The 21,163-nt window shown below is 47.7% G+C and overlaps 3 protein-coding genes across 6 annotated transcripts in view; all 3 read left to right on the plus strand.

Annotated features, from left to right (window-relative positions):
* The window catches only part of tmprss15 (transmembrane serine protease 15), a 15,372-nt gene extending 11,018 nt beyond the window's left edge, over window positions 1-4,354 (plus strand). For 3 of the 4 annotated variants that reach the window (XM_061751448.1, XM_061751451.1, XM_061751450.1), the window contains 9 exons: window positions 36-131; window positions 244-293; window positions 366-422; window positions 585-747; window positions 820-995; window positions 1,381-1,476; window positions 1,585-1,724; window positions 1,800-1,854; window positions 1,931-4,354. In XM_061751448.1, coding sequence (XP_061607432.1) covers window positions 36-131; window positions 244-293; window positions 366-422; window positions 585-747; window positions 820-995; window positions 1,381-1,476; window positions 1,585-1,724; window positions 1,800-1,854; window positions 1,931-2,046 — 949 coding nt within the window. In that variant the 3' untranslated portion in view covers window positions 2,047-4,354. The remainder of the gene's footprint in view (window positions 1-35; window positions 132-243; window positions 294-365; window positions 423-584; window positions 748-819; window positions 996-1,380; window positions 1,477-1,584; window positions 1,725-1,799; window positions 1,855-1,930) is intronic. The other variant, XM_061751449.1, reaches the window with a different exon arrangement.
* LOC133467035 (A disintegrin and metalloproteinase with thrombospondin motifs 2-like) lies at window positions 3,246-20,722 on the plus strand. Its single transcript, XM_061751442.1, has 27 exons — window positions 3,246-3,541; window positions 4,564-4,943; window positions 6,803-6,983; window positions 7,059-7,156; window positions 7,216-7,299; window positions 8,070-8,153; window positions 8,227-8,380; window positions 8,812-8,917; window positions 9,002-9,145; window positions 9,602-9,734; window positions 9,957-10,070; window positions 10,139-10,284; window positions 10,527-10,619; window positions 11,663-11,745; window positions 11,950-12,083; window positions 12,289-12,412; window positions 12,504-12,584; window positions 12,672-12,835; window positions 13,617-13,776; window positions 13,842-13,974; window positions 14,533-14,740; window positions 14,809-14,938; window positions 15,880-15,954; window positions 16,025-16,136; window positions 16,324-16,885; window positions 19,690-19,796; window positions 20,707-20,722. The coding sequence occupies exons 1-25, from the start codon at window positions 3,472-3,474 to the stop codon at window positions 16,835-16,837; spliced, it is 3,705 nt and encodes a 1,234-aa protein (XP_061607426.1). The 5' UTR covers window positions 3,246-3,471; the 3' UTR covers window positions 16,838-16,885; window positions 19,690-19,796; window positions 20,707-20,722.
* On the plus strand, window positions 18,499-20,904 carry ndufa2 (NADH:ubiquinone oxidoreductase subunit A2). Its single transcript, XM_061751505.1, has 3 exons — window positions 18,499-18,656; window positions 19,690-19,796; window positions 20,707-20,904. Exons 1-3 carry the CDS (start codon window positions 18,553-18,555, stop codon window positions 20,796-20,798), a joined length of 303 nt encoding a protein of 100 aa, XP_061607489.1. The 5' UTR covers window positions 18,499-18,552; the 3' UTR covers window positions 20,799-20,904.
* The last annotated feature ends 259 nt before the right edge of the window (window positions 20,905-21,163 follow it).

Raw genomic sequence — 21,163 nt, forward strand, 5'->3', positions numbered from 1 at the left:
CTTGTAGGGCCTTGTAGCTAACTGTCATTTTCCAGGTCCGGCGAGGCCGCTCTGCTGCCAGCCTTACCAGTCGATTCACCCTTCACCTTTGTCAAAGTCACCAGTAATGGAAGTCTGGAATCCAGCGTGAGGTATCTGGGCACATAGCGCGAGAACAGTGTCTCTTTGTAGAAAACATGAACAGTTGACGTAATGCTCACTGAGGGCGATGGCGAGTCACGAGAGTCAGTTGTTGTCTTTCAGTGACCGTTGTGTCAGCGACCACGTGATTTCACTCCACTGTGACAACCAGCGTGAGTTTCTACAATATTCATATCTCCGTTCTGAAGTCACCGTGTCTCATTGTTTTTGTCTTTGTGTTTCAGCCTGTGGAGCTCGTTTAGTCGCCCATGACACCGTGGACCACTCAGCAACCAGAGACGGTAAAAGCCGGATACTACACTTAACCATTTTGAATTCACCTGTTTGTGTTCTGAAACCTTACATTAGGTGTTTGCTAAAAAAAAAAAAAAAAATCACCTGTTCGTCAATTACTTGCGGTTCCCTTGGTTCACTATACAAAATATTTTGCTATTTCCAAAAAGATTTAGCTTTTACTTTTTCAGAGGTCAGAGTGGTGGGTGGGTCAGATGCAGCAATAGGGGCGTGGCCGTGGATGGTGTCGCTGCATTGGAATGGTCGCCACGTGTGCGGTGCCACGTTACTTGGTCGCCATTGGCTGCTGACTGCCGCCCACTGTGTGTACGGGTAAGACCCCGGGCAGATGATTGACGTGTCTGATGGCACGCCGCCACGGCCGGGCTGACGTGCCTTTGACAGGAAGGACCGCCCCCTGAGCCGGTGGTCCGCCAAGTTGGGTCTTCAGGCTCAGAGCCACGCCGGGGACGCAAACTCGTTCCAAATTGATGGCGTGTTCATCAACACGCACTACAACAGACTCAGCAAACAGGCCGACATCGCCATGATGCGCCTCAGCACGCCCGCCAACTTCACTGGTATTTCGGCACACAAGTACACACATCGACTTCCTCTTCCTGTGGTAATACTGGTGAAGTAGACTTCTTGTCCCGTTGATAGTAATGAGGTAGTCGACGTCCTTTTCCATTGACGTCCTGTTTCTGTAAAAGTTTTAAGGTGGCAGACTTCCTGTTTCTGTGATACTCGTAAGGAAGTTTGACTTGGTTTTCCCAATGCTACCTGTTCCTGCCATAATGCATGTGAAGTAGACATCCTGTTCCTTTCATAGGAGGGAGGTAGTAGACTTTCTTTTCCATGGACCTCCTGTAACTTTGACAGTTTTAAGGAAGTAGACTTCCTGTTCCTGTGAGAGTAGCAAGGAAGTGGACTTCCTCTTTTGTGAACTCGTGCGTTTGTGCGCAGATCTGATCCAGCCAGTGTGTTTACCTGAAAATGGTCAAGAGTTCCAAGCGGGGAGGAAATGTTGGCTCGCTGGTTGGGGGAGACAGGCCGAGGAGGGTCAGTCACCAGAATATCTGAACATCCACCCGTCTGCCCATCAGTATCTTGATCTGTTTGTCCACCTGACTGTCTCGCCACCTGTGTGTGTGTGTGTGTGTTGCTCAGGTTCTCTCCCAGACATCCTGCAGGAGGCCAAGGTTCCCCTGGTGGACCGGGTCTGGTGCCAACGCGCCTTGGCCGAATACACCATCACGTCCGACATGCTATGTGCGGGCTTCCCGGAGGGCGGCGTCGACTCGTGTCAGGTGATCCGCGATCCACCCGCTCGGTCGGTCGTCCCGAAGAAAGTTCAAAGTTCATCGCGTGTCTTTTTCAAACAGGGCGACTCCGGTGGTCCGCTCATGTGTGAGGAGGAGGGACGCTGGACTCTGATTGGTCAGTTTCTTTTCAAAGCGTCCCTTATCAACACCGACACTCGGGTGCCAACTTCCTGCGTGATTGTTCGCGACAGGCGTCACGTCCTTCGGGATCGGTTGCGGTCGGCCCGACCGGCCCGGCGTCTACGCCAGAGTGTCGGCCTTCGTCGCTTGGATCGCAGAAACGCGACGCTCCTCATCCTCATCTTGAGATTGTTCTCCTCCTTTGACTTGTCTTCCTCCTCCTCTTCACTGACCTCTTTGTTCTTTTCCTCCACCACCACTCCTCCCTCCTCCTTCTACACATCATCCCCCCTGCACCACGACCTCTTCATGCTTCGACTCGTCTTCTTCCTTCTACCCACCTTTCTTCTCCTCCACCTCCTCATCTTCTTCCTTTTCTTCCTCTCCTTTCCCTGCAGCACCACCTCTTGCTCCTTCTACTCATCTTCACCCTCCTCTTCCTTTTTTCCTCTTTTTCTTCCTTCTCCTCTTATTACTCTTTCTACTTCTCTTCCTAGTCTTCTTGTCAAGACCAGTTGATTTGTTTCGCCCTCAATCCCAAAAGAGCCTCAATAGGCTTCACAGGCCCAGAGTTGTCAATGATTGACGACATCCCCTAAGCTAAACCCCCAATCGGGCAAGGAAAAACTCAAAACCGCATTTGGGGGGAAGAGCGACCTTGAGAAGGAACCGCAGATGGGGAGATGCCCCTTCCAGGATGACCAGGTTGCAATGGATGTCGAGTGGGCAACATTTGTCACATGGTATGGTGCTGTACAATGTTGTACATTAAGATGGCATTCGAGTCTATTTAAAGAGAAAAGGTGCCGCAGGTAGACGCCGTCGGTGGTTCTGCCCGGTCGGTCGGAGCAGAATCCTCCGTTGGAACGACTCCGGGGGAAGCGGTCCACCTCAGATCTCGTCCCAGTCGGTCGGTGTAGCACCCAAACAGCAACAGCCTCGGATTCAGATTCTTCGAGCAGGAGACGAGGGGGGAGGGGATATGACAAGCGGCAGTAAAACAGGCCAAGGTGTACTTTAACTACAGTAAATGCCAAAGAGTAGAAATAAGTCTTAAGTCGAGATTCTACTGAGGTCGCAGCGCTAATAACCACGGGGAGGGCATTTCAGAGTACTGGAGCCCCCATCAAATGCTCCCATCTACTCCTCTTGCTTCTCCTCTTCCACCTCCTTTTCTTCCTCCACCTCTCCCTTTTCCTCCTTCTACTCCTCTTCCTCCTGCTCTTACACCTCCTCCTCTTTATTCACCTCTTCTTTCTCTTCTCCCTCTTCCTGTTTCCCTTGCTCCTCTTGCTCCCTGTGAAGGCCGGGACGACTGATGACATCACCCAGCTTCAGCTGCTCTGATTGGCCGCGGTGCAGAATCCACGTGCACAAAGTTGTTATTTTATCATATTACTGTTTTCTTTCTCACTGACTGAGTGTGTAGCGACACACACACACACACGCACACAGAATAGAGTTTGTGGGTGGAGTCCGGAGTCGAGAGGACTTGTCGGTTGCGTGTGAACACGCACACACTCACGCACACACCGAGAGTCAGTCGCCGGGAGATGAAGACGTGAAGAAGACATGAACGCATGACGACGTGAACCCGTGAAGACATGACGACATGGACTTGTTAGTGTGCACGGTGTTCATTGTGTTTGCGCGCGCCGCCGCCCTCAGCACACACGGCACAGGTAACCACAAATACTACTAACACTACGAGTCGTACTCCACAAATTGCCATTGATTGAACTTGACTCCTCCATTTTGCACGTCAAAAGAAAATGTGCTTACCGTGCTTACATCATTCATGTGGAGTGCAAATATGTATTTTGATAGGATGATGAAGTTGCCTAAAGCTGTAAGAATGTGTTATGGGGTGTGCATGTGTGTTGAATTCTCTTGTGATTTTAGCTTGCCAGACCTTGAAAAGGCTGACGAGATGGAAGAGGACACTTAATCATCTAGTTTTCTTGGGCTTTATTTAACACTTGAACTATTTACAGGAGCTTTAGATTAGGTTGCCCACCTCAAATCAAAGACAGACACAGAAAATAGACAGAATGACTTCTCAGGCCGAGCGTTGTCCAGTACTCGGTGAATAACAATTTCCATCGAACAGAACAGCTTCAGTCTACATGACAAACAAAAGACTCCATAAATCATAGTCATCACATACCAGTGGCGTCTGCGATCTTCTCTAGTAAGAAACAAGAAGGAGTCTTCGTAGCGTTCCAACAAGTTTCCAGGCCGCAAATCATGTGCTGGAAAGTCTTTTCTCTGACAGCTGGAAAAGTTATCAATGAGGTGAAGGTGATTGATTGTGTTTGTCATTTGAAAAAGTCATCATAGATCTATGATGTGATGGATTGTGTTTCTCTTTTTTTTTTTTTTAAACATAATTCCTCAATGACGTGATGGATTATGTTTCTCATGGGAAAAAAATATTGATCAATGATGTAATGGGTTGTGTTTCTCTTTTTTAAAAAAAGATAATTGACCAATGACGTGATGGATTGTGTTTCTCTTTTTTTAAAAGATAATTGATCAATGACGTGATGGATTTGTGTTTCTCAAGTAACCATTGATCATTGATGATTAAATTGTAGGATTGAATTTTTTTATTTTAGAAAAGTGATCATTGGTCAGTGAGGTGATGGATTGTCTTTCTCATTTCAAAAACGTGATCATTCAATGAAGTGATGGTCTTTCTCAGATTCGCTCCAAGAGGTCTTGTCCGAATTCCGCGTGGTTCTTCCAATCAGAACCGACGCGCAGGGCCGCTTCCTGTCGGCGTCGGTCTCTGCCCACTCTCCGTCCCGCAGCAAAAGACACGCCCCCTGGAACGAGACATCGTGGACACACCCGGCGGATTCTGAGTCGGAGCTCTTCTACAATGTGACGGTGTTTGGGCGGGAGCTGCACCTGCGGCTGCGCGCCAACCGCCGCCTGGTGGCCCCGCGAGCCACCATGGAGTGGTGGGAGGAGTCAGGACTTAAGCGCTCAGAGCCAATTAGAGACACCGGCTGCTTCTACACGGGGGGCGTGTCCAACATGGAGCGCACAAGCGTTGCCCTTAGCAACTGTGATGGACTGGTGGGTGCCGCCTCTCAAAAACGTTCGGCATGCTAACCATCGGCTCATTAGCTAGCTGCTGGCATGTTAGCATCACTAACATTCTGTTACTCAACTGGCAGCTGATTAGCTTCGCTCAGTATACGGTCAAGTCCGCTGTTGAGTATAGTATCAAGTACAGGGCTAGTCAAACTTTTCCATCCCGAAAAATAATTGTCGACAGGGGGTGGGATCGGCATTTTCCATTGCCGAAAAGGGGCCCATCACACAGATAGGTGCATATAGGGTAAAAAGTGGGGTGACCCCAGTGCCCCCCACCCCACCCACACACACACACACACACACACACACACTCATGTGTATCGCCACTAGCGCATTAATGTGAGATCTTCTGGGGTGCTGGTGTGCCCCAGGAAGTGATCCCATTTCACTCCACTGGTTTGAAAATCATGATTTATGTCTCTTTGGTCATCTGTCCATGCCAGTGATGTATAGTGACAGGTAGAACAATGAAATGCTCTTCCACTAGATGGCAGAAGGTCCAATGAACCTGTGTAACCACCTGTTGCCATTCATATAACAGTTTAACAGCGTTGTGTTCAACCAAACAGGTCAATTCAGGAGGTACATTTGTGAGGAAATTGAGACAAGACCGTCATTTTTTCAGTGTACAGTGGCCTCCACTAGTTTGGGGTTCATTGTTCACAGCCCCTAATTATGGCTTTTGTGTGTGTGTGTGTGTGTGTGTTCCTTGGCTCAATAAAGGCTAGGAAACAATTGAGTAAAAATGTGAGATAGCTGATGTATAGACGCAGAGACGATTGGAGAGATCAAGCGAGAGAGCGAACAAAGGCTGTAAAAAGCAGCAGCCGCCACGTGCACACTGGCCGCACTGGCGGTGCGCTGAAGCTTTTTCAACGTCTGACTGCCGGAGTGCAGCTGTGATGGGATCCAGATGTTGCGGAAAGATGAGACTTGTTGAAAGGAATGAGCTGCACAAACACTCGCAAGGGCAGGACTTCTCGTCACGCTAACTCCCACTCCCTCTTATTGTGAAACGCGTGTCTTTTTTCCAAACTTCCTTTTGCTCCCAACACTTTCCTGTTCTGCTCTGTTCTCCACCAACCACTCACTTTCAATGCCAATCCTCAGTCCACTGCATCCACTCTAGAGTCTTTCTAGACCCTCAGTGCACAGTTCGTAGAACCACAGCAGACCATCAGTAAACCCTCAGTAAATATTCAGTGCACCCCAAGGAGAGATTCAGTAGATCCTCAGTAGATCCTTATTAGATGTATGCTAAGTAGATCTTCATTACAACATCATAGATATTTTGTAGATATTCAATAAACACTTGTGCAGATACTGTATTCAGTCGACTTTTGGTAAACCCTCAGTGGATCTTCAGTGGGTCCACAGAAAAGCTTCTGTAGGTCCTCGGTCGATCTGGAGATCTTTAGGATGTTCTGCAACTCTTAAAGTAGATTTTCAGTAAACATTGAGTTGATTGTCGGTAGACTTTCTGTAAACCATCTGCAGATCCTGGGCAGACACTCGGTAGCACTCCAGTAGATTCTCTGTAGATCATTTGATTTTAGTAAACACTGATTAGATATTTGATAGATTTTCAGGACACCCTCAGTAGATCTTCAGCAGACCTTCAGTAAAACTCCAAAAGATCCCCAATACCGCTTAAGTAAATAATCCTAGTTCTTCAGTTAACCCAAGGTAGATTCTCAGTAGGTATTTGGTAGAACTTAAGTAGATCATCAGTAGGTCGTAAATAAACGACCATAGATCTTCTGTCAACCTTAAATTTTACCTTCAGTAGATCTTCTGTAGATCTCCAATGGATGAGTAGATTGTGTGTGTGTCGGCAGGCTGGGATAATCCGAACAAGTGAGGAGGAGTTCTTCATCGAGCCGTTGCATCGCTGGGGGTTGGGAGGCCAGGGCGAAGACGAGCATGATGAAGGAGGAAGACAACACATCGTCTATCCATCGTCCGCTATCATCAAGTCCAAACAACGGGCAGTCAATCAAACTGCTGACTTCCTGCGAGGTCAGAAGAACTCTTGCTCATAGTCATCCAATCCCACAATGACATCTGTTGAGATTTTCCTTGTGGTGTCTTCAGGACCGCTCTTAGGTTCCTTGGAACAGCTAAGGTCCAAATCCAGTTCGGGTCGGCGGCGGCGCCGCTACATCGAAGAGGCGGATATGTTCAACATAGAGGTAAAGGAAATCACGTTCCTCCACAGCCAATCACAGCACTCATTCTCCCGCCTCCGCAGGTCCTGCTAGCTGTGGATTATTCCGTCCTTCTTTTTCACGGACAAGAACACGTCCAGAAATATCTTATCACCCTGATGAACATCGTAAGTGGACGCACCAGAGGTGGGAGTAAGTCACATACTGTATGTGCAAGTCATAAGTGTGTCTCAAGTCTTAACCTTCAAGTTTCAAGTGAGTCCCAAGTTACTGTGGCAAAAATCAAGCAGGTCAAGTGGCGTGCCCACCAAATTTCAAGCATGTCAAGCATCTAGTTCATGTTTGTCGGTGAGCTAAACTGTGAAGTTAACGTGGATTCTATAGTGACAAATGAAGTAGATGTTGTAGTTGTTGTCGCCCTTATATTTGAGTTGAAGACTTTGCATGTTGTCATTCTCTTTTTCCCAATTTGAAGGGGAAAAAAACTCATCTTTGATTCCAAATGTAATAATATTGCGATTTCCCCCCACGATGCTTGCTTCATGAAGTTGCATCTGCACTCCGCATCATAGCATAGCATAGCATAGCATACTGGTTGGTTGCCAGGTTTGCACAAACATTACACAAACAAAAACTTTTCTTCCAAAAACAAAACAAGTGGCACACTATTTTGAAAATGGTCAACAGCCAACACCTGTCAAGTTACATAATTAGTCTAAGTAAAGTCCAGTCTCATGAATATCAGGTCAAGTGGAGTCTTTCATAAGTTTTAGCCAAGCAAGTCCCAAGTCCTAGAATTGGCGCCTTAAGTTTGACTGTAGTCAAGTCGTTACTGGAGTTCTCTGAGCACCTCTGATATTATGGTTCAAGTTCAGTGCTAACGTTTGAGAAGAACACGGATAAGCTGAAGCAGATTCTTCTAACTGATGTGTTGCAGGTTAACGAGATATATCAAGATCATTCCCTTGGTGCCAATGTCAACATTGTTCTGGTGCGAATCATCATGCTGTCTCCATCCAAGGTACCGCTAACATCGCACAGCCTGAAGAGCAATACTCATCAATAGTTGTGACGCTCCCGGGTTTCTCCTCCAGTCCCAGGAGCTGATCTCAGTGGGAAACGCCCAGAGGAGTCTGGAGAACGTCTGCGGCTGGTCCTACATCCAGCAGAGAGAGCAGAACCCCAACCAGCAGCACGACCACCTGGTCTACCTGAGCAGACGAGAGTTTGGACCATCCGGCATGCAGGGTACCAATGCTAGTATCCAGCCAATATGCTAATATGAGCTAATGCAAATTCTTGTCACCTAATGCCAATACTAATGGTAATGCTAATATTCCCCAATACCACGACTACTGCTCACTCAACACAAATGCTAATATGACCTCTACTGCTAACAACATTCATCCATCCATCCATTTTCCATACCGCTTATCGGGAGTGCCGCAGCCTAATATTACTTTTTCAAATACAGCTAACAATATACTACTGCTAATATGATTGCTACTACTAACACCACTAATGATAATAGTAAGGCTAATATGACCTCTACTATAACTATAGCTAAGTCTATACTAATGCTAATATGACATCGACTATTATTGCTAACACTATACTACTAAAAATGTTGATGCATAATACTAGCACTAATATTCCAGTAATAGTAGTGCTCTGTGCAGGCTACGCTCCGGTCACAGGAATGTGTCAGATGCACCAGAGTTGCGTTCTGGTCTTGGAAGACGGTTTCTCATCAGCCTTCGTCGCTGCTCATGAAATCGGACATGTGTGAGCCGCACAAACACGTAAACACAAAATCATGGCGCTGTTAGCCCGCGCTAGCGTTAGCATCAGCCACGTGTCCTTGCTCAGGTTGGGAATGGAGCACGACGGCGAGGCCAACGACTGTGACGACGACGTGTCCCTGGGCAGCATCATGTCGCCACAAGTGGAGGCCACGTTCTACCGCTACCACTGGTCCAGATGCAGCTGGAGCGAGCTGCACAAGTACCTGCAGTGAGACAAGACCACAGTTACGCTACACTTCCTGTCCCCTTCTTTTTAACCTACTGTCCATTTCATGTCTAATTCCTGTCCACTTCCTACTCACATCTTGCCTACTTCCTGTCCACTAATTGTCCCCTTCCTGTCGACTTATGATGCATTTCCTGTCCATTGTCTGTGCATTGTCTGCCCCCCTTCTTGTCCTTTCCCTGTCCACCCCCCATCCACTGTGTGTCCTGGTCTTGTCCACTTCCTATGCACTTCCTGTCTGCTTTTCGCCCACTGTCTCCTTTCCAATGCTTGTCCATCCAGTTTCTCTGACTTCCTCTCACCTTCTTTTCCACTTCCTGTCTATTGAATGTACACTTCCTTTCTGCTACCTGTAGACTTTCTTTCCCCTTCCAGTCTACTTTTTGTCCACTCCCTGTCCTGTCCTCATGTCACGAGTGCTTGTGTTTCCCTGGTTAGCACGTACGACTGTCTCCGGGACGACCCTTTCAGCCCCGACTGGCCGACTCCGCCCCTTTTGCCAGGGTTCGAGTACTCCATGGAGCAGCAGTGCAGCTTCGACTTCGGCCCAGGATACGGAACCTGTAATGCTGTAAGTTTGAACTTTCACCTTTTTGATTTTGTCATAGTTCTTTTCATCGCATCGTTGTTGATTTTGTTGTCATTGTTGTCATCAATGTAGTTGTCATTTTTGTGGTTGTGGACGCAGCGGTCTCTCTGCGGTCTAATTTGGTTTCTTTATTAGGTACACCTGTGCTGGTCTCTTTATTAGGAAGGTGTTGATCCACGCTGGTCTGTTTGATGTTCTTGTCAGTATCCCAACACGCAGCCTTGCCAGCAGCTGTGGTGCAGCGACTACAACCATCCTTTTTTCTGTAGATCCAAGAAGGGTCCGCCTCTGGACGGGACGCCGTGCGGACCCGGCAAGGTGAGTGCCCAGTTCATCGCTGTTCTGAATGGAACTATATCCACGACGAACATCTCCATCTTCCTCAGCACTGCTTCAAAGGCTCCTGCATTACGCTGACGGCCAACCTCCTGCGACAAGATGGCGCCTGGAGCTCGTGGAGCGGCTACGCCAGCTGCTCCAGGACTTGCGGGGGCGGTGTCCGGATCCGCTCCAGGAACTGCGACAGCCCGCCGTGAGTGAGCTGCCCGTCGAAACCCAAAGTTGAAGGCTGTGTTAGGAATCACTCTCTATTCACAATATCATGCACTATATAGTGAGTTGAAATTCTAACAGAAATTCAAGTGGACTACACAGTCACCTATGTAGTCCACAATATACATGTAAATCCCCCCGATAGAGGGAGTAGTGAGTAGGGAATGTTTTCAAACACAGCTGTAGATCACAGTCAGAGAAGCTTACTGTTGCTGTCCCCAGGCCAGCCAACGGGGGGCGCACCTGCTTCGGAAATAGTTTCGAGTTCCAACTGTGCAACCAACAGCACCAGTGCCCCGCCATGACAGACTTCAGGTCAGTAAGAATCCAAAGTCCAAAGTGGACTGAACAGATGACTGGAATCCGTTGGTGACCGGATTGACTTGGAAAGACTCGGTGACTTGTCTCATTCGGCCACGTCGTTGTATTCTCAGGGCATCGAATTGATCGTGATTGGACTGTTCTGGTTGTCCTGGAAAAAAACAGAAGGGTCCACCTGTGATCGATTCAATGCCCTGAGAAGACTTGATGATTTCGAATGACCTAATGACTGGAATGAATTGGAATCAACTGGAATGATGTGGAATAACTTTATGAATTGGAATGAGATGACGACTGGAATGACTTGCTGACTCGTAATAATTTGGCATGACTTGGCATGACCGAGAAGGACCCGTAATGTGGCGTCTTTCAGGGCGGAGCAGTGAAGCGTCTGGGATGACTTTGAAATGACCTGGAATGACGTAGAATAACTAGGAATAGTGTGATGAATCACAATGATCTGAGGACTGGGATGATTTGGAGTATCTTGGAATGACTTGAAATGGCTTCCAGTGACTTGGAAGAAGTTGAAATGACTTGACTGAAGAACTTGATGAATTGCAATGAGCTGATGATTTGTGATGACTTGGAATGTCCTGGAATGACTTGATGTCTGGATTGAGTTGGGATGAATTTTAGAATGACCTAATGACTGAAATAAATTGGAATGAACTGGAATGATGTGGAATAACTTCATGAATTGGAATGAGTTTATTACTGTCATGATTTGACAGACTTGGAGTGACTTGTGATTATTTGGAATGCCCTGCCACGGCTTGGAATAACTTGGAATGACTTGATGATTTAGAATGACCTAATGATTGGAATGGATTGCATTGACCTGGAAAAACTTGGAATAACCTGATGAACTGGAATGACTGTAATTACTTGATGACTTGGAATGACCAGCAATGACTTGGAATGAAATTGGAAGAACTTGATGACTGGAATGACTTGTAAATTATTAGAATTTGTGATAATTTGGCATGACCGGGAAGGACCGGCGATGACTTGGCATGACATGTGGTGTCTTTCAGGGCGGAGCAGTGTAGCGCCTGGGATGACTTTTTAGAACATGAAGGAAAAAAACATCGCTGGCTGCCTGTGGAACACGCCAACCGTAACTACACACTACACACACACACACACGCGCGCACCACATGTTCGAGTCATCAGGCCGTAATCTGGGAATGTAGTTTTGGTAGCAAGTCACAGACACGTGGAATCCTCAGACAGGACTGCGCCTGACGGGGGGCGCGGGCGCTGTCTCCCACCCGCAATGTCACACTTCCCATGCGTGTCCACGTCTCACGTTTCTTAACAGCCGACGAGCGATGCAATCTGTTCTGTCGCTCCGACGAGACGGGCGCACTGGTGTCCATGAAGAGAGCAGCGCACGATGGGACGCTGTGCTCCTACAAGGACGCCTACAGCGTGTGTGTTCGAGGAGAGTGTGAGGTCTTTAGCTCATCTCATCTTATCTTGTATTTATGCATTGGATTTTTCACGTCAGCGCCATTAGGCGAGCAAGACGTGTCTCTTCATTTATGGTCCTTTCCTACTTGTCTCATCATCTCAATTCTTTGTGTCCTATCCCTGTTGACTTGTCCAATTGCCTACTTTCCTCATGTCCCGGCCTCCTCGCCTCCTCGCCCCCTCGCAGCACGTCGGCTGCGACGGGGAGATCGCGTCGGACCTCCAGGAGGACCGTTGCGGGGTGTGCGGTGGAGATCATTCCCGCTGTCGTGTGGTCAAAGGGAACTTCAGTCGCAGCGCCAACAAAACAGGTGACTTGATCACCAGTGAATATTACTGGGCCTCCGAATCCAATTTTGCACAGGGTGTCTTTGAGTGGCTTGATTGTCGGCTGTGGCCCAGGTTACCTGAAGATCCTGGAGATTCCTCGAGGCGCTCGACACCTCCTGGTGCAGGAGTTCAGGAGGACCCCTCACGTCCTCGGTAGGCGCCGCCGCCGCCGCCGCCGTTTTCTCGAGCCGACTCGCGTATCCCTCAGTGCGGCTCGCCTTGACTTTGTCGCTCGTCTAGCGGTGAAGAACCAGGAGAGCGGCCGCCTGTTCCTGAACGACGAGGACACGGAGCCGACGTCCCGCGTGCTGGTGGAGATGGGCGTGGCCTGGCGGTACACCCGCAGCGAGGAGCAGGAGGTGGTCCAGACCGAGGGCCCGCTCAAGTACGCCGTGGTCCTCATGGTGAGTCCTGGACCTCGGAACCTGTCACGTAAACCCAGACGCGGGAAGACGCAACGTCCGACTTCAAATTGTATTTTTTCAAGGAAAAATGTTTTTAGGGAGCGGAAGAAATGTCAATCTTACAAGAAATAAAGTCGCACTATGGCGCACCACTGGAGAGAACCTGAAAACCACGAGTGGCACGCAAATCACATATTCAGAGTCACTGATATTCACATTTGCCCCTGTATTCCATTGTTCTTAGATACTTTCTATTTGAACTACAATTTGGATTTGAAATGAGAAGTCATGGAAAATATTGACAACCAAATTTGCAGATTTTCTTTTCAACTATTCTCCATTATTTGCTGAACAATTCATCTAGTTGCTGTTTTGTGCCCAGGCCAAAGCAATCAAAGTGTTGCTACCTCGTGGCATCCTGGCGAGATCCGCCACTCGGGCATCAAGCAGCAGCGGAACTCGACAGGTTAAAACAATAAAATGATCAGATAGAAAATAAATGTCAATGTTACAAGCGATCACACAATTTGGAATTAGAAATAATTACAGGTCAGACTTGTACTGGTAACAGCAGTAACACTAAGCTGAGGTTTAGAGTTTTAGTATTTTTTATTCTTTACAAATCGTCAACTGCTTTGCATATGTTGATAAATGAAACATGTTTCACAAATTGAAGGTGAAGGACCTTTGAGATCACCAAACTCGTTGCAGACTGTCGGCAACACTTAACTGTTTGGTGGCATCGGGCCGCATGAAGCGTGACGAGCACTCTTTCCATCAGCTCCGTTCCCATGGCGATGCCAAGCTGATGGTGTCCTACAAGTACGTGATCCAGGACCACCTGCGCTCTTCGCTGGAGTCCAACCTGGTGCAGGAGGACGCCATCTTCTACGAGTGGGCGCTCAAGCAGTGGTCTCAGTGCTCCCAGTCATGCGGAGGAGGTGCGGCGTCGCCCGCTTGCCGTGGAAAGGGAAAGCCGGTTGACTCCTCCTCCTTTGGTCACCAGGGAAACAGTACACCCGCTTCGGATGCCGCCGGAAGGCAGACGGGGTGATGGTTCAGAGAACGTTGTGCTCCAACATCAGCAAACCGAGAGCCATCACGCGCAGCTGCAACACCGACGTCTGCAGCCCGCCACGGTAACGTCAGACGTTCGTCCCGGTAACACTCGAATGGAACAGCAACGTCAGGCACGCAACTCTCAATTGGTCACCGTGGTAACGTCAGATAGTCCTGACCGTAACACTCAAAGGGTCACCGCGGTAAAGTCAGACAGTCGTCACGATAACACGTAAATGGTCGCAACGGTAACGACACGTAGTCGTCACGGTAACATCAGACAGTAGTAACACTATAGCAACACTATTACTACAACTAACACTATCGGTCACCAGGGTAACATCAGACGGTTGTCACGGTAACACCCAACACTCAAAGGTGTCCACGGTGACGTCAGACGGTTGCCACAGCGACCCTCAAATGGGCACCACGGTAATGTCAGATCGTTGTCACGGTAACACTGCGCGGCAATATCTAACACTGCTTGCCGCCACGGTAACATCGTAGACTCCACTGTTCGATAACATCAGACAGTCGTCACGGTAACACTCAACTGACTGCGACATCGCGTCACCATAGTAACACTCTTTGAGCCCCCTCGTATACACACTGAGCACTTCCTGCTCTCAACCGATCAGCTGGATGACCGGCGGCTGGGAGGCCTGCGGCGCCTCCTGTGGACAAAGCGGCTGGCAGCGTCGCTGGGTGGGCTGCCAGCTGGTGTCCGTCGGCGGGCGCCGGCTTTCCGTCAACAGCGAACTCTGCCAGGACCGCCGGCCGGACGCCAAACGGCCCTGCAACCGCCTCCCGTGCCCGGCGGTGTGGCGGGCCGGGCCCTGGACGCCGGTAAAGGGCGGGCGTGGGGGGCGCGAGGCGGGTTCACGCGTGGCACTGACGCAGCTTCTGTGTCGCAGTGTTCCGTCACCTGCGGCAACGGCACGCAGGAGCGTCAGGTAGCCTGCTTCCGGCCCGAAGGATCCTCGGGGAACTGCAGTCTCGTCCCGCCCATCGCCAACCGCACCTGCAGAGCGCCACCGTGTGGCGGTAAGCATGCGTCGCGTCTCGAAGGCCGTGTGTGGATGCGGAAGGACACTCATACCTTGAGCCTTAGCACTTGAACTTCTTGAAATTGTACCTGTCGGAGTAATATATCATCATATTGTTGGGCATTCTTTCTTTTTTACGTGCATGCTCTGGTTACAAAAAATCAATAAGTTACTTTTTCCCTGAGTATTTATTTTGCTCAAGTAACGATTTAGAGGACTACTTTTAACCAAATCAAATCAATGTTCCCCATTGAAATGAATGGAAATGCTATTAATCCGTTGCAAAAAAAGAAACACAAATTCTCTCCTGCCCACATGTTACTCGATTAGGTTAGGTTTAACATAACATTAACGTTCCTTTGTAAACCTTTTCCGGTATTTTTAAGATACCACTCGTTTCAGACCAAGTACGCGTACGGAGTACTAACGTTTGAGTACTCGGCACTCAGTGCTATGATGAAAATGTGTTTTATTCTCGTCAAATATTGTTCCAAAAGAAAACGTTTCCTTGGACATGGCGCATGTTTGCCTCGCTTTAGGGAGGAACGACTTGCCATGGCAACAAGGAAATCCCGCATTACAAAGCAAGCGCAAACAAATGGCGGACGCGTATTTCGCCGCTCCAGGAGTTCATCGTCCATTTTGCTGTTGAAAATGAAAGTGTCGTCATCCGCGTTGTCCGCACACGCACGGCTGACGTCGGGCCGCTGATGAGGTATCGCTGCGTACAGTGTGGGAGAATTTTGGGCGAAGCTGATCTATGAGTTATTGGCCCATCCGAGTTGAGACAATGCATTTTATACCCTGAATTTTTCAGATGTTGAATTCTTTTACACTAAATGGAATGTATTGTTGTACATGTGGAGTTTTTATTTTCATTTTTGATCTGTTTAAAATTAGAGTTCAAATTGCTCGCCCATTTTTGTTTTTGCGGCGCAGGCGACCCGAAGAACTTCATGGTCCAATGGCTGTCCAGATCCAGTACGGACGTCCCGCCGGCTAAGACCGCCTCGAGTACGGCAGACTCCTTCCGCTTCCTCTTCCTCTTCCTGTTAGGCGACAGCTGACCTTGTTGTTTCTGCAGGGCAGCGTTGCCGTGGCGACCGCTCGGCATTCTGTCGGCTGGAGGCGCTCAGTCGCTACTGTGCCAACGCCGGGTACCGACAAATGTGCTGCAAGTCCTGCAGCAACTTCAGGTGACCTGCAACACCGCCTTTAGGAGTGTTCATACGTGTTCATGTGTGTTCTTCGTTTGTGTGTGTTCATGAGCGTTTGCAAGCGTTCGTACGTTTAAGACTTCATTTGCATGTTCATAAGCCATCGGAAGTGTTTCGAAGCGTTCGTACGTGTTCATAATGCTCTTTTGGTTTTTGCTTTTTTTAGCGTTTCCGCCACAGTGACGCCACAGCCGAGCCCCACCCCCTCCAGCAGCACATGGACAGTGACTCCGCCCCCCAGCACCACCGACTTTATTTACGTGGATTACGACGACGACGCGCTCGTCACTCCCGTGACCGCGCCGCCGTTTTTCCTCACGGAGTCCACGCCCACTTCTGCTGTGGCAACCTCTGTTGCTATGGTAACCGCCGCGGGGATAACAGCACTCACCCCGCCGCTCGGGACAGTCGCCGATGTCATCGCCCCGAGCGGGAGGCGCCCCGCCGGCGGACGTTCGTCTTCCTTTCGGGCGACGTCGCCGAAGGTGGCGAAGGACTCGGCGGGCGAGATTTCCTACGGCATCGTGGGATTGGACGCTGACGGGACGAGGGGCCCGCAGAGCCACTTCGTGCCCCGGGTGCCCCCCGTCCGGGAGCGGACGCAAAACAAACGCATCCAGGAGCTTCTGAACGAGAAGCTGCGGAGGCCCGGACGGCGCCGCCGACCCGGCGCCTTGTAGGACGCGTCGTTTGCGTTTTCGTTGGTCTGGTGGCGCTGGCTTGTTTTTGTGAGTCCAATAAAAGGCAAAGTCTCAACTCTTCCTGATCAAGTCAACCACATGATGACTTCAATTCAATGAGCAGGACACGAGGGCCCGACCGATTAATCGCCAGCCGAAATTGGCCCTTTTCAAATGGCCCGATTTTCTTTACAAATTTGTTGTTGTTTTTTACACGTATCAAAAATATCGGCTAGAAATTTTTACAGATTTTTCGCTCTGTAAAACAGTCAAATGTTCTGCCTGTAGTTCAAATCTTTATTGTTGTAAGCATTAAGTGACCAAAAAATACATTCTCTTTTTCATAATATATTTTTTTTACGAATCGGCCGACCTATCTAAATGTCGGAATCGGCATCGGCCTAAAAAAAATCCAAAATCCAAACACCCCCGTTTAAATGCCAGGTTTTGGTGATGAAAAAATCAAATCAAGATAAATCATTTCAAAACTTTTTCCACCACGATAACTTCTATAACTAAATTTGGGGAAAAAGACATTTTTAGGGATGTAAAATGAAACAGATGATATAATGTGGTAGAAAAAGTATGCACACTCTCTAATAACTGATTTTCTTTCCCCCCAATCACTTGTACAGCTTATAGGTCACATAACGTTTATGGTTAAAAAAAAAAAAAAAAGATTTATCTTGGTCTCCTTTTTCATATTACACAAAGCTGGCCTTTGAACAGGTGCGTGTAGACTTTTTACATCCGAGCTTTCTGCTAAAGGTGACAAGACAAGCAGTCTCATTGGATCATTCGTGCCATATGTTTACAGATTTCATTTTGACACGGGCCAGGAAGGGGAGGAAAGCATTTTTGGTCCAACTCCGAGATTAATACAAATTTGGAGATAGACATTTATTTCAGCGTTCAGAATATACGGGAACCCTTTCTAACATTTAAAAGCCGAGTTTGACTATCCAGAATGAATACTGTAGATAGCGACATCGTCTCTGACCCGTCGTAATTCCAGTTTCAAATGTTGGAATTTTCATCGCCGATACGGTATCTGTAACGTCATGGCGACGAGTCGAAACGACAGATCGATATCTGTAAATGAGTTTAGCCTCGTCGAAACTGAATTTCAAATATCTGCAAAGTCATTTTGCCGACGACAAATTACGTCACTTTTGCTATGCATGTGTACGAGTTTCTCATTCAAGAGATCTATTCTCCAGCCGCCAATATCCACTCGTGACTTACAGATATCTGCGATGGAACTATAGATACTGTATCTTTAACTCTACTTTGAGGTATCTACAATTTGATTCTGACTAGTCGGAATTCATTTTGTCCAGTTTGAAACGTGATTCAAAATATCTGAAAAGAGACACGTCTTGAATTCAGGTGAATTAAACAGATCTTGAACTGGAATGATGACGAGTCAGAATCAACTCGTAGATATCTCAAAGTGGAGTTAGAGATACGTGTAATTCCGATAGCAGATATCTACAAATGAATTGTCCTTGGCGAAATATAATGTCCTTTTTGACTAGGCAAAATTGAATTACAGATATCAACACATATCCAGTCAAGCTGTTAAATGTTAAAAAGGTTTTCCAAAGCCAGACGAACGAACATGTGGTTGCCTGTCCGGGCAAATTCGGGGGCGAAAGTGCGCGTGCGAATGGCGCCTGCCAGGCCGAAAAGTGGGCTCGCGTCTACAAGCCAAGATGGCGGCCGCAGTCGTCCGAGGTCTCGGCTCTGCTTTAGCTAAAAACCTCCGCGAAATCCGAATCCACGTCTGCCAAACCTCCGCCGCGAGCAAGGGGACGAGGTGAGCCCGCGAGCATGCTGCCGCAGATGTTAGCACGCACACGAAGCAGACGAAGCTGACGAAGCTCCTCTGTCCTCAGCGACCTGAGAAGCAGCTAGCAGCTGCTAATTGCTAACTGCTAACTGCTAACGTCCAACCCTCACCAAGTGTTCGACTCGGTGAATAGAATCAAATCGACAAATCTCATTCTCTCGCCCTGAAATATACACATCTTGAAACTAAAGGTGCAACAGTGCATTGATTAATGGACAATTACTCAATTATCATGTTAATCGACTAGCATTTCATAATTAAATAAATTTCATAAATTGTCCAAAACCTGTTTTCAGCAACAACGGTAAATCTTCTCCGGTTTCTGTTGCCCTTCATCAAACCAAACTGATTCTCCGTGTTTAATCGAAATAAGACATCTGCTTTTCTTTTGGAAAACAATGATCAACATGTTTGCTGATTTTTCTCACAGATGTTACCGAACAAAACAGTCACTGAATCATAATCTGTTGATGGAAAAAAATAGTCACTTGAATCTCTGAGAAAATAATGGTTCTTTGCAGCTGTGGTATGAATTGTTGCGCCTGAGGCAGCTTTACAAATGTGGATACCAAACGATCAGCCTTTAAGCAGTATTTGGTGCAGTTTAATTGGTAAACAATACCAAGTAACAACAATAATCGGTTACCAAACAGTATTCAGGAAAAGAGCAAAAAAAAAAAAAAAAAAACAATCTGCTTAATCAATGGAATGTTTAATAGAATGATGGATTCTAGAAATATTCCACATTTGCGCTGAAACGTGCTCCTGTTTCTGCTTTGAAGGGTCGTGGCAGAAAATCACAAATAGTAGAAGAAACTAACATAAGAATGATCAACTATATTAATAACGACTGCAAGATATTTAACAAACAATTGGTGTGAAAGTTTGGGGGAAAAAAACAAATGACTTTCCCCTTTCTTTGAACGGCTTAAGAGGAATCTTCCATCTTGCTTTTATTTTGTGCTTTGAGCTTGATGTTGTTTTTGTTCCCACTTTACAGAGACTTTGTGGAGCAGCACTACGTGGACCTGAAGCGAGCCAACGCAGACTTCCCCATCCTGGTCCGAGAATGTTCCGGAGTGGAGGCCCGACTGTGGGCTCGTTACGGTGAGTGGCAGCAAAGCATCATGGGAGAGAATTGCGGCTTTGTTTGGAATTCTTTAAACAAAAAAACAAATCTTAAATGCTGTATAGCGGTGGTTCGGACTCAACTCGGTTGGAGGTGCTTGGTTGGAAAAAGCTAATATGCTTGATTTCAAATTCAAAACCGTTGATGCATTTTATTTGTGCACGTGTGAGTTGTTCAAAGAGCAAAACATGGATTTCACACACAAAAAAAACAAATTCAATTGAAAACAAACGTCGTGTGACGGAATTAGAATTTTGCGGATGCCATTTTCACAACAAAGTCTGTTCCCGTTTTTAAAGACTGCAATCCTCCAAAAGAATTGTTTGCTAAGATGCGTCCAGTGTAAACTTGGTTCCACTTAGGACATTTGCACACATCTGCTTTGTTTTGGAACACAAAGATCAACATTTTTGCCTATTTTCTGACGACGGAATCAATCAATTTGTGTTAATGCATTTTCTGCACTGTCAATTTGAAAAAAAAAAGGTCCTGTTTTTGAATAAAGGGATGGAAATGAAAATGGCTTTTATCGGATTAATCCCCCCAAAGTAATGGACAGCTAATAGTTAGTTGCGTCCGTGGTCGACTGCAAAAAAGGCTCGGCTGGCCGTTCGGCCAATTTGCTGCCGGCTGGCACGAGGGTTTCGCCTATTCGTCGTCAGCGTCTTCCGATGGCCACTCTGGCTTTTGTCATGTTTTGACGATTGACTTGCTTATTTTGCGAGTGACCGTGCTCCCGATCTCATTTCTCGTCCAATGTTCCCAACCGCCGGCGGCGGCGCCCTCGCGAGCTGGAGCGGTAAAGTTGACGCATCAACCAGTCGGTTCAACCCCGAATGTTTCCGCCTCCGAGTCCTGGCTTCAGACTCTACGTGTGTTTACTGGCAGATTTCGGGAAGGAACGCAGCGTCTCCCTGGACAACAAGTCTGCCGATCAGGTGGCCCAAAGTCTGCAAACTCTGGTTCGGTCTGCGCCGTGACGAACCTGCGACAACCAGCACCGGTCTTGCCATGCGCTGATGTGAATGAGAGAGAGATTTTTGCTTGTTGATGCAAAAAATGAATAAAATATTGTCCATTAAGTAACTTAAGTGTGTGTGCTGCTTTGTGTGCGGTCGTCCTGGCAACGGCGCATCAAAGCAGCTGTCGGCTGCTGCGCCTGCTGGTCCTGGGGATCCTTCTGCAGTGACTCTCGTGCCCTGAGGGGGGCAGCAGAGCTCGCAGGCAGTTCAACGTGACACCAAATGTGTCTTGAATGATTTGCCTACTCTGATTGTGGGTCGTTGCTTAGCTAACATCTACATTTCAAGATCAGGGTTTCCTCGATTCAATATTTAATGTTTGA

This window comes from Phyllopteryx taeniolatus, chromosome 17, assembly GCF_024500385.1.
Source record: "Phyllopteryx taeniolatus isolate TA_2022b chromosome 17, UOR_Ptae_1.2, whole genome shotgun sequence".
Classification (NCBI taxonomy): domain Eukaryota; kingdom Metazoa; phylum Chordata; class Actinopteri; order Syngnathiformes; family Syngnathidae; genus Phyllopteryx; species Phyllopteryx taeniolatus.